This window comes from Poecilia mexicana, unplaced genomic scaffold (genome assembly GCF_051168715.1).
Source record: "Poecilia mexicana isolate PSO_F unplaced genomic scaffold, ASM5116871v1 scaffold_2, whole genome shotgun sequence".
NCBI lineage: Eukaryota > Metazoa > Chordata > Actinopteri > Cyprinodontiformes > Poeciliidae > Poecilia > Poecilia mexicana.
In genome coordinates, this window is record NW_028263371.1 from 582,906 (window position 1) to 595,780 (window position 12,875).

Here is a 12,875-nt window from a genome sequence, read left to right on the forward strand (position 1 = left end):
AAAAACTAATGCCTTGATTCCATAACATTTTTACTTATCTTGTATTTTTGTGGTGTAGTCTAAGATTTATAAATGGAGAAGCTTAAAGTCTGCCCCTGCTAACTAGCAACCCAAATGTTTAATTGAAAACATCTTAGAAATTGGATCTAGCAGACAGAACGGGCCACATGAACTCACACAGAAATGCATTAAGATAAAAAAGTGTCTTAACTTAAAACAAGGTGTCAGAAGAACGGTAATTGAAGCCAAAATAAGGCAATGAGAGAAACCACACGGAGCACGGTTTGAGTGATATGGTGGTCAGACATTTGCTGCTTTATGTAACTTCCTGAACATGCAGCTCTCCCTCAGTCTGTTTCTCTTCCTGACTGTTTCTCTCTGTCTGTCTGTCTCTCTGTGTCTGTCATTCTACCTCTACACAGCTAAATGCAGAACTCTAATTTGAGAAAAGAGGAAACATTAAGTTCTAGCTGCTGCTGCTGCTGCACACATCAGGGTATAAACGAACAAAACAGTCGCATACTTGTTCTCACAGAGCATACATAATCAGAGCAAAGTAATTATTGGTGTTTGAGCATAACGGATATCTCCAACTTGTGCAATGTCATCAGGTGAGCCGATGTGCTGATGACACATCACAGTGGACTCTCTGTCTTCTGTTATTGAGCGGATATTTCTCAACCAAATCTGACCTCATAGGATTTCCCAGAGTTTCTCGTGTACACTGCACCCTACACCCTGCACCCTGCACACTGCACCCTGCACACTGCACACATCTAGCAAGGTTGCAACAGCACACACACATTTAGATACACACTTGAAATGTTGCTCAAACATTTCTCTTGAGGGGATTCGGCCCAACATGTGACAATCTCTCTGTGTCAATGTCTATTTTGATGTTCCCAAACCATCATATTGTCATCAAATATTAACCTCTTTGCTAATTATGTCTGTCATCTCATTTTCATCCTGTAGCAACAGCAGATTTTCACTTCACTGAGAATCTGATGCTATCAGAATGTAATCCCTCCCAAAGAAGCAAAACTTCAGGCCAGTGCTTACAATACATGAGCTATTGGTCTGTCTTTGAGTTTTGGAGCTTTTTCTTTTCTTTTCCATGCATGTTAATGTAAGATTTATGTCAGCTTTTGTCAGCTTCTTCAATAACTTAGAAGGCTATATAATATAGGCTATAGTAGCCCTACATTAGCTAGCACTCTGCTAGCCTGGTTACCCCGATCCAAAATGTAACAAAATTAAATCCCACAAATTAGTACAAGTTCTGAAATGTTTAAATTAAACTTTATTTAGATTTCAGCCACCTGTACTGTATTGATTAGCTGGAAGATAGCATTTAGTTCAAAGTGAATCTTGTTGGCTAACCCTATTAGCTTTAGATGTGACTCAGCACATTTTATGACATATTTTATAATGTAGGAAGAGTTTTTTGACATATTTCTTTGACTTAAAAAACAGAAAACAGTAGGAAAGTCATTGATGAATCATTTATCTTTTTATCTACACTCAAAAAAATGAACTTAGGGGGTTATTAGATTAATAAAAGAATATCATGTACTTTTAACACAATAATTTCATGTTTTAAACAAAAACGTGATAAAATCATGTTGAACAAACAAGAAATTCATCAACTTAACGTTTATGAAATTGAATCATGTTGAGATAACACGATTCATTATAGCCAGACTGATCTTGTGCTGGAGGCGACGAGCGAGATCACGGCAGATCCCGCGAGATCATGGGAAATCACACGAGGCCCTGCGAGATGATTGTTTTTCGTGCCAGGAAAACGCCAGCTGCAGTTTAGAGAATACTAAATTTTCCTGGCAGGATTGTGCACATATCAGTGTTGCTATGTACACTGAAAGAAATAACTCTTTGGATTAACATAAAAAAAAATCATGGAAAGATTTTCCACCTGATTACTTTGCTTTATTTCAGCACTATGTAATTCTGTTACTTCAATTTAAAGCAAATGTGTTGGCTCAACTTAACTTTTGTGGTTGATTCAACTTATTTACTTTAGTTGGACCCAATGTAATTTAATAGAACCAGACCAACTAATTTGCAATGTTTTGGACCAAATAATTGACTTTACTTGATTAAGATGAATGCAAATTTAGTTGAAACCAACTTATTTAACAGTGATACCTTCACACTATGTAATTTATGTACTCATGTCAATGGCTAACATGTGTTAACATCACATGAAGTGATGGTTAGCTGGTAATTAATCAGCGTTTTTTCTAACATTTATTGCCTGCTTGCTCCATGCTTGTGTCAAAGCACAACTGAATTGAAGTGGTTATTGCATTTATAAAAAATAACATGTTTAACAGAATTATTTTATATTTCAAAGGCAAATATGACAAAATCACGTCAAATAAACATAAAATTCAACAACCTAGCGTTAATAAAATGTATTCAAGTTGAGACAACGTGATTCAATGTAGTCAGACTAATCTCCCGCCGAAGAGGGTCTAGCGAGACCCGGAGATCACGCGAGACACTGGCGAGATTATGGAAGATCACGCGAGATGCTAGCGAAATTATGGAAGATCACGCGAGATGCTAGCGAAATTACGGAAGATCACGCGAGATGCTAGCGAGATCACGCGAGATCTTGTGTCTGGGAAAACTTCAAACTGTTCTTTCAAGAGAAGCGGGAAGATTCCTGATTTGGATCTGCTTAATTTGAAAAAGGTAAGATTCAGTCTATTTTCATCCGTCTAAATCAAAATAAAAATCGAAATAAAAAGATGCAAATTAATATCATCAGACTTTTTAAAAAAAACATTTTTTTCTATGTTCGGTCACGTTTCTATGTAATTGATGTACTCAAATCATGCTAACATCACATGAAGCAGTGTAAGGGTCACAAAGCTGCTGTCAAGACAAAAAACGGACCCCATAAATGTCACAGTTTTGCTCCTCCTCAGGTTGTTAAAACTCCCTGGAAAAAAGTTGGACTGATGTAAATTCAGCATCTGGTGCCATACAAACTCTGAAGTCTGAGGTTTAGTGGATTTTAAACACTGGGGCCAAACATAAGTCTATTTAAATGTTTTTTTTTTATTATTATTTAATTTCAGTACTGTTATTATGTAGGTAAATGCAGAGTGGACATTGGATGCACACACACTTTTGTGGCTTTCTATCGTAACACAGATTCTTAATTTATTAATAATAAAAAGTATTAAATTTGAGTCAGAGGAACCTTTTTTTCTAACAGCATTGTTTCATATGCAGACAAAAATATTAAGTAACTTTACCTAAGATGTTAGTACTGATCTATTTGGAAATAACTACCACACATAGTCATGACATTTCCTCCATCCAGGAAATAAGACAGGTTCTTCATGTATAAGATGTTTGGTTTGTGTACAGTGTCAGGGCTTTGTACTTGCACATAAATTGGACTGGTTTAGAATGACAGTCTGTGTGGTGGATCCTCAGACTGTCATTTCAATTGAGGAGAACAGGCCATGGAATATGGGGCCTATTTGGGATTCATCCCTTCTCTTCATGTTTTTCCATATGAGACAATATACCGTATTTTCCGCACCACAAGGTGCACCGGATTATAAGACGATTTTTGTGAAAATGTAGAAAATATGGTACCTTTTCTAAATGGGAAATCTTACCACTGGACTCACAATTAACACAGACAGGTCTTTGATGGACCTTAGCTGTTGGTGAGTCAGCCAAATAAGTGTAAAGTTATTTTTTTATTTAATGAGATGTGAAATCTCTCCCCCGCAATACCCCACCCATGTTCCCATCATCAAGGTGCACAAATGGCCGAGACCGTCTGTGGAATCTTCGTTATTCGACCGGAGAGTGCAGAGCCTGGCGATGCCATTGAGGATGTTGGGATTCTCCTGGACGGGGTGGAAGTGATGAACAACTTGAGCAATCTATCTTTACATGTTTTTCCAAAGACCGCAGTCGAAAACTAAATTTTAACTGTTACAGTTCGCAAAGTTGAGCGAATTTACTGACACTTTTTATGTTGTTAAGAATTTGATCTATGCTAAACACAGCCCAGTTTTTTTCTGGAAAAACAAAACTGACCTTTTGTTGTTTATTTCAACTTTCAACTCAGCTGTTTTTTGTGCTGTGTAAAAAGAAAATGGATAACAATTTTGAAAATACAGTTCATGTTGTACTTTTTCTCATTGTTGAGTGTTCTTTCTTCTTTCAGTGTGGTCTTAAAACACTTCATTTAATAGCACTTAAGAAAATGTCTTTGATTTAACATAATTCAATCATGGAAAGATTTTCCACACGATTATATAGCTTTCTTTCAGCATGAAGCATGTTTGTTCAGCTAACTTAATTTTCATGAGTTGGATCAACTTAATTAAGTAGTGTGAAGTTATCAGTGTAAAATTAGTTAGGCTGGCTCTATTAAATTACATTGGGTCCAACTAAAGTAAATAAGTTGAATCAACCACAAAAATTAAGTTGAACCAACACATTTGCTTTAAATTGGCATAACCTTAATAAATTAAGTTGAACCAACACATTTGCTTTAAATTGGCATAACCTTAATAAATTAAGTTGAACCAACACATTTCCTTTAGATTGGAATAACCTTAATAAATTAAGTTGAACCAACACATTTGCTTTAAATTGGCATAACCTTAATAAATTAAGTTGAACCAACACATTTGCTTTAAATTGGAATAACCTTAATAAATTAAGTTGAACCAACACATTTCCTTTAAATCGGAGTAACAAAATTACATAGTGCTGAAATAAAGCAAAGTAATCAGGTGGAAAATCTTTCCATGATTTTTTTATGTTAATCCAAAGAGTTATTTTTTTCAGTGTAAATTCAAAATGCAGAAACTGAATACATTGGCAGATACAGTTTTATGATTTTCCCAGGGTCTAAAAAAGTCATACAAACATCTACATTTTGGTAAGTTTTAAATAAAGATTTTCCTCATAAGAGCTCAAGGAAAATTTAGTTATGTGTATCCATTTAAAACTTATTTTCTTGCCTTTTGTTGTTCCTTTTAATGCAGCAATAACATTGGGAGTTGTGCTGCTCTACTGGGAAATTCGGTCAGTTCTGGCAGAAACTGCTCCCTCTTTTTGCTTGATTAGCTAACAGCTTCAGTGTCATTGTCCAACAGTTGTCTTATTTTCTCACAATGCTTACAGTGTATGCATATGACTGAGGGAAACCCACTCCACATTGAGAAGGCATGCCACAAAGCAATAAAGTATACTGCCTGATCGCTTTCTTTTTAGTGAGTATGGCTGCTGGGAATTATCAGCCAAAATTGTATTTTCCTACAGGAGTACAGTCTGTGAAGGTCGCACCATGTGTAAAGTAAAAAAACAAACAAACAAACAAACAAACAAACAAAAACAGTGTGAGCTCACAAGGCCAGACATTACTGATTCCCAGAAAAAGTCAAAGAATAATTTTACTTCTGGTTTTCTTTGGTGTGTTTAGCATTCTTCATAGCTAAAATTACAGTTATTTTCTATTGGGTTAACATATCTTTGTTTTTTTAATAATTCAGCACTTAGATTTAAATTAAAATGATCTTTCAAATGTCTCACAAAGTCTTAAATTTAACTGAAATTTAATCTGCAGGAACAGAGTTGGTATCTCAAGAATATACTATGAATAAGTCATTTTTATACCTTGTTTCAGATTTATTGTCACTAAATCTTTTTAGCATATTTGAGCTTCATAAAAAAACTTTATGTAATACAAACTTTGATATTTTCTTATAGCAAATACACAATATAAAAAGTCAGCGTTACTCTACTGATCTGCTATCAAAAAATTCCTAAATGCGATCTTACAGTATACTTTTTTTGTCGATGTACCAAAATTGGTTTTCCTCCTCATTTAATGCACTGTATAGTTTTTTGACATGTTTGTAAACGTTACCACATTTATTGAAGATGCTGTTTTGTTAGGTATGAAAAGTTTTATAACTCCTAAGAATGATTAGCTGTTTGATCAGAAATTGACTGAATACAAAAATCACTTTGTTTTGCTTGAGGTGTGTATAAAGTAGATGATGTAGATCAGTAAGGAGAGAAAGTCTATAGTTTGGGTTCAGGACTTTAATTATAGAGTTTTTGGGTTTCTTATTTTTCTATGTACACCATTTCTTTCTGTTTGGCTGCAAACTTACTCCACCATCACCACCATCTCTACTACAGTTCTGCATGCTTCCAGAGCAGGTGAGATAAGACATTACAATATTTTCTTATCATATAGCCTTTTGGGCCTCAGTGATGCATGCTGGCAGAGTAGTAGCTATGAAAATCACCTATGGATATGGAGGAGGAAAAGATTTGAGTGATTCACCTGGGACATTTGTGGCCGCAGGTTGATCTCTCTCAGGTTGACAGCCTGAGGCAGCAGGTTGTTGAGCAGCTGGCAGAGCAACACACCATCTCTGAGAGCTTGAGCCAAGTCACACACCTGAGGACATCAACCACACACACATACAAATTTGAATGAAGAAACAAAGAGATGAGGATGTACATTTGTATGCAGGTGTTTAAGTGTGGGTGAGATGCAGCTGATTTACCTGTGCGCCCTCCCATGTGACCCGGTGGTTCTCAGGAAGAACACGGCACTCTATCAGCCACATCGCACACTGCCTCCATAGCTCCATCTTTGCTTTTCCTCCAATATAAAGTTTATACAGATTAATTTACAATATATGCTTCTTGCAAAAGACTCTTGACTTGACTTTTTATCTGAGCTTTGACGCAGTAAGAGTCCATTTAAGTCCAGTTTTACAATAAATCGGTTGAACTACAAAGATCACTGAACTGTCACGCTTGCAGCCATTTCAAAAAAGCAGCTTTCTGAAAACTAACAATTCCCTGAAGTCTACATGAAAATACTTCCTCTTTCAACTAAATGACATCGTACGACTTTAAAACAATTTTGTCTTACCTTCACTAATTTCTCTTCACAGCTTTATGTCTTCTATCAATGTTCACTCCGTAACTTAACTTTCATTATCTCATGTTCAGACTTCAACTTCAGCCCTCTTGTTCTGTCTGTCTTCCGTAGTGGGTGTTCTGCAGAGCTGCACTGTGTTGAAGGCTTTTAACTTCATCCCGCAACTTCCTTTTTCCTCTGACGCACCCTCACACACAATCACCACCCAGACACACAGACACAGACACACACGCAGACACACATGTGTGGCCATATGCAAAGTTGCTGCTGTTGCTGCTGTTGCAAACTGATAAAAAAAAAAAAAAAAAGAGTGTGAGCCTGCATGAAAATGTGTGTGTTAGACTTAATGCAAGGAACTGATCAGATGCAAAATTACTAAGCATGCATCTGTTTATGTGACATGTAAAACAGAGGTTTGTCTTCATCAATTTTTATAGAAGCACCTACACATGCAGATTTTAGAGCTGGACTGTTGGATTTAATGTCGTTTTAACAAAATGTTAATTTAGTGTCATGTTGAGGAAATGTTAGAAAAGCACACGCAGAAACACATGCAGACACCAAATAACTAAGTAAAGCTGTTACAATGGGAAGAAAACATTCCTACGTTTCTGTATAGTGTTCTGAATTCTTGATAAGTTTGTCTTGAAGCTGAAAACTGTAGACAGATTTTGGTCACAGAAAAAAAAAAATCCTAAAACTGCATAATGTATATGGAAATGGTTCACAAAGAACAGAAACACCTAGCAGCAGTGAATCAGACTCAGACTGTATTCAGATTATCCTTTCAAGCAAACAGAGGCTCTAAAGAAATGTGATTTTTAAAGGAACTGTTACATGGAGCAAAGACAAGTCTTAAAAAAATAAATCTTACATTTTAGCTGTGTATAGGTGCAAAATTCTATATAGTATAAACTAGAGATGTGCCGATCAGGTTTTTTCCTCCAAATACCGATACCGATACCGATCACCCATGAGGGCCGATCACCGATACTGATCACATAATTATTATTATTATTATTTTTTTTTTTATCATAAACACTACCGGTTACATTATGTGGAAAAAGGAACCATGAATTCACCTTAGCAGTGTTGTGTTCAAGACCACCTAACCCGAGACCAAGACAAGACCAAGACCAGAGTGTATCAAGACCGAGACAAGACCAAGACTTTTGGGGTCTGAGACCAAGTCAAGACCAAGACCGAGGGGAGTCGAGACCGAGCCAAGACCAAGACCAGCGGCCCGCGCTACATGACACAATAAAATGTAAAATATGATCGAAATTGCTTCTCAAAATAATCTGAAAGATCCATATTACCATAAAACACCTAGATATTAAATACTTAATACATTTTACCAATATTAAATATTCCATTTATGTGCTAAAAAGTGTGATGGTCTCATGCCATCCCTAAAAACATAACGCCCTGGGCATTTGCCCATATTGCTCATATAAGAAACCACCACTGTTGCACCATTAAACATAGCAATTGAGGCAATGCCCTGACGGTAAATAACGCTCAACCATGACCACTGACCAAGGAGCAACAAGCAAGAAGTAAACAAACAGAAGGCGCTCATCGTGACTGTTTTCACTCTCATTCCCAGTACATGAAGCCAGGTAGTCTGACACCATGGCAGACATTACAGCTGCCACTTTGAACAAAAACAATCAAAGAGCAATGTGCATGCTCTGCGTGCTCTTTCGTTCTTGTTTTAGTTATTTGTAAAATTAAATATCAACGTACATAATTAAATAAAATAATGATGCAGTGCACACAGAGCATTACAAGAACAAAGAACCGGTGTTCTGTCAGGTCAGATCGTCATACGCTTAGCACGAACTCACGGTGTTCTGTCAGATCAGCATACATTGTCAGATAGTCATACCTTAGCTCAGACATGCATACGCTGTCATTACCATATGATTTTATTTAATCAGCAACATAGAATCATGACGTAGATCATCATACACTTGGTTATTAACAGTTGTATGGCATCCAGCTGCAGCCAGACCTGCTTTAAACACACTTAGAAACCATGACAATGCATGTATATCTATCTAGTTATCATATTATGTCATATTATAAACAATTTAATTACTTATTTTCATCATAACTACACTGACGGTCGGACTTAATGCGCATGCGTTGGCATGGTACTCACTGCATGTATGCTATTTTGACAGCGTATGGCTATGTGATAGAACAACGGCTGTATCTGTCAGACACGTCATTACCATAAGATTTCATTTAATCAACAACATAGAATCATGACGTAGATCGTCATACACTTTGTTATTAACAGTTGTATGGCATTCTGACTTAGCGGTTAAGTGAGTTTTACATGAGCGTGTGTTGTAGCTGACTCCAGCTGCAGCCAGACCCTGCTTTAAATACACTTTGAAACCATGACAACACATGTATATCTATATAGTTATCATTGAAAACAATTTAATGACTTATGTTCATCATAACTTGCTGCGTATGGTGAACTGACAACTCCTCTGACGGTCGGATTTCTTAATGCTTACTGCATGTATGCTATCCTGACAGCGTATGGCTATCTGATAGAACAACGGCTCTCTGTGAGCGACACTCCAGTCCTATCTAATAAGTAAAGAGCCGTGGAGAAGAATAGACTGTTTCTGAATGTCACATCACTATATTGCAGACTTTTGGACATAGCGTTGTCCCATATATGCGACAAGTCAGTCAACATCTCCGCACAATAATTCAGCACAGTGAGTGATAACATTTTTCATCACAATGCTTATGTGTCTCTGTACAGCTAGCTTTGCTAGCATCACGTTAACGGATCTTACCTTCTTTGAGCTACTTTTCTAAGTGACGAAAAAAGTTAAGACGTTGTCCCCACCGTCTGTGAAAGCGAAGCGCTGCTGAGTTAGCTGTGGCCATCGGATTTCTTATGATTTATGCAGCGCTATTATATTACTGACGATTAGACAAACATTTTCTGCCGCTGAGAGGAAACCACTGCGCATGTCCTGGAGCGCCCGCGCGAGTGAAAGGTGGGAAGGGGAGGGGGGAGTAACAGAAACACGTAGTGGCTTGGATTTTAATAGGTGTGTTTTGCATCCACTGAAAACAAAGATGTTAACAAATAAACTGGACAGTATGCTGTACATTTAGTGATATTTTCACAGTTGCGGTCTTGACTGGTCTTGAAATAAAATGCCGAGTCCTCAGCGCCCGAGACCGAGACAAGACCGAGACCAAATGCGGTCGAGTCCGAGACGAGACCGAGACCATCAAAAAATGGTCTTAAGACCGGTCTTAAGACCAAGACCAACTTCGACTACCACAACACTGCACCTTAGTTTAGACAAAAACTTGTTTTTAATAACGGAACCCCATAGGATTACTCAAGATTTCTAACGTTTCATTAAGTATGCAAAACCTTCACACAGTCTCAACTGTCTTGCACTATCTTAACAATTTAGACATGTTGTTAAAAGATATATTGCTGCTTGCTGTTTATAGATGATAATAAATTCAAATTTTAAGTGTAGCTTTGTAACCCTTAAAACATGATTGACTAATTAAATGTATTTTTTTCACATACATGAAAGCACATTTGATAAAGTCAGCTGGCACATTTATACTCCATATTTAGATATTAATTAATAATGCATATAGTATCAACAAAACATATTTGGAATTATTAAAAAAAATTATAAATTTCAAATATTACTGAATTATTATTGAAGACAAATACATGATTGTATCAGTAATTATTGATGCATTTACACTAAAACCCAGACGAAGGTGGCCCTTGTTTAGATTGATGTTTCCTGGTATTACATCACTGAAAATCTGAAGAAGTCAGGCAAGACATCAGGAAGAAAACTGTGGGTCCAGATTCATCTTAGGGAGGCTATTATAATATACATGGTTATTTGCGGTGACAGACATTAGCAATGGATGTCAGAGTCCAACACCCAGCCAAAGTTACACTTTCTTAGTCAAGCTAAGCCTCAAGCTTGCGTGGTGGCACTCAAATGGAAGCAGAACTATCACCGAGGCGATCAGGATGTAATGAGTTTAGTGTTTTTCTTTTTATGCAGTATTGTTTTTTGTGCATTAAGTTTAATATGTTATCTTACAGTGTGACAAGTGGACTGTGAGGAGTAAGAGGCCCCAAAAAGAGCAGAGGGCGTGGCATGCCAGAGTTTATCCCACCTTGCTCAGTCCTGCCCATAAATTTATTACAGAATAAATTAATTACAAAATTGCTTAAGAAACAGAATTTTATTATCTTGGAATAGCAATGAACCAGATTTCAGTTCCATGTAAATTCTTTGGGCAGAGATGCAGATATGTGTAAGCTTAACTATGTGTTTTTACCGTTATGCAGGTTTAGCGTTTTCATTTTATTATTATTTATGTGCTTTGTGTTGAAACTGGGTGTTGAGCATTTGGCATTGTCTTGTCCTTGTCCTTGTGCGCACTATAAATGTTTATGAAAGGGACCGTGTTGTTAAACGAGACCAAGACAGAGAACACACAGGTCCAGACCGGACTCCAGCCCTCAATCCCTGCTAAGCTCTGATGACCCTCCAGCAAATTTGAGAGGGTCTCTTTAAAGCCATGATGAAAATCATACTGCTGGAGTGCTGTGGTGGTGCAGGGGTTAAGCACAACCACAGCTGTCGCAAGTTCGATTCCTGGCCCGTTGACCTTTGCTGCATATCTTCCACCTTCTCTCATTACCCAATTTCCTGTCAATTCACTATCAAATAAAGGCCAGAAGAGTCAATAAACCCCCTTTTTTTAAAAAGAAAGTCATACTGCTCCTGAATCCAGTCCAAGGCTAATTAATTATATTCCTCTCTCAATTTGCAGTTGCCAAGAATTTATTTTCTTTGTGTTAATGACATATCACAATAAATTAACGGTTCAAGTCATTTTGTGCTAATGTTTTAAAATGTGTCCCAGCACTTGGGAAGATGCTACTGTTTAAAAGGTCTTAAAAGTTAGAGAATCTGTGGTATATCAGACGGTGTGTATGACCCTAACTTTTATTTTATTTATCCTTTCAGAAACAGAAACATCAAATTAGTACAGTTTTCATAATAATAATAATAATAATAATAATAATAATAATAATAATAATAATAATAATAATAATAAGTCACCAGCAAGAAAGTGTTGGCTGAGTCTCTTACCTTTCTTTCTTTCTTTTTTTTTTTGTCTGTCTGGGGTTGTTTGAGTTTGGTTTTGGATTTTTATCATTTTTGGTTTTCCTTAGTTTTTTCAATTTATCTTTGCCTTGTTTTCCTCTTCTTTAGTGATTCTAGTTATGTTTATTTCTTATTTCTGGTTATTATCTGTTGTTCTAGTTTTATCAGGTGCGGTGTCTTCCGGCTGTCTTCTCTGGTTGCTGTGTGGTGACATTGCAGAAAAAGGGTCTACAAGCTACACATTTTGGTTGAACAGCAAAGTTTTATTAGAATACTGCAGTCTAAATCAGTATGACCAAACTGTGAGGATATCTTGGCCCAATCATAGCAAAATCCTCCCGATCTCTGGGCAGTGTCCCTTTTATAGGGTTTTACCCCAAAGTAAACAAATCACCATATGTATACATTTCACGTTCATGTCTTCTTTCGGGTCCTGGCTCCGGATTGTCTGCTTATACATCTGGAGACCATATATTAGACTTATTTTTCAAGCTTAATGTCTTTTGACCCTTGACCTGACTGCATTCCCAAATCCTCAGAAAGTGCTCCTGTGTGGTCAGACACTACATAGGTTTTTCTTGCTCGCTTCCCTGTGCCACTTTCTCTCTCCCCCTCCTGAGTCTGCCTTCACTCCCTCCACTCACACCTGCGACCAATTAACTCACCAGCCTAAGTCTTTTGTTCCAACACTCAACCTCCCC

At 37.0% G+C, this 12,875-nt stretch overlaps 1 protein-coding gene and 1 long non-coding RNA gene across 2 annotated transcripts in view; one reads left to right on the forward strand and one right to left on the reverse strand.

Annotated features, from left to right (window-relative positions):
* Nucleotides 1-7,127, reverse strand: part of vav1 (vav guanine nucleotide exchange factor 1) — a 30,136-nt gene extending 23,009 nt beyond the window's left edge. The window contains exons 1-3 of the mRNA XM_014974157.2: nucleotides 6,962-7,127; nucleotides 6,588-6,685; nucleotides 6,362-6,478 (exon numbers count right to left, since the gene is read on the reverse strand). Of these exons, the coding sequence (XP_014829643.2) occupies nucleotides 6,362-6,478; nucleotides 6,588-6,674 (204 nt within the window). The 5' untranslated portion in view covers nucleotides 6,675-6,685; nucleotides 6,962-7,127. The remainder of the gene's footprint in view (nucleotides 1-6,361; nucleotides 6,479-6,587; nucleotides 6,686-6,961) is intronic.
* Nucleotides 1,551-4,191, forward strand: LOC148160319 (uncharacterized). Its single transcript, XR_015764218.1, has 2 exons — nucleotides 1,551-2,721; nucleotides 3,808-4,191. It is a non-coding gene; the product is annotated as an uncharacterized LOC148160319 (long non-coding RNA).
* Nucleotides 7,128-12,875: the final 5,748 nt, after the last annotated feature.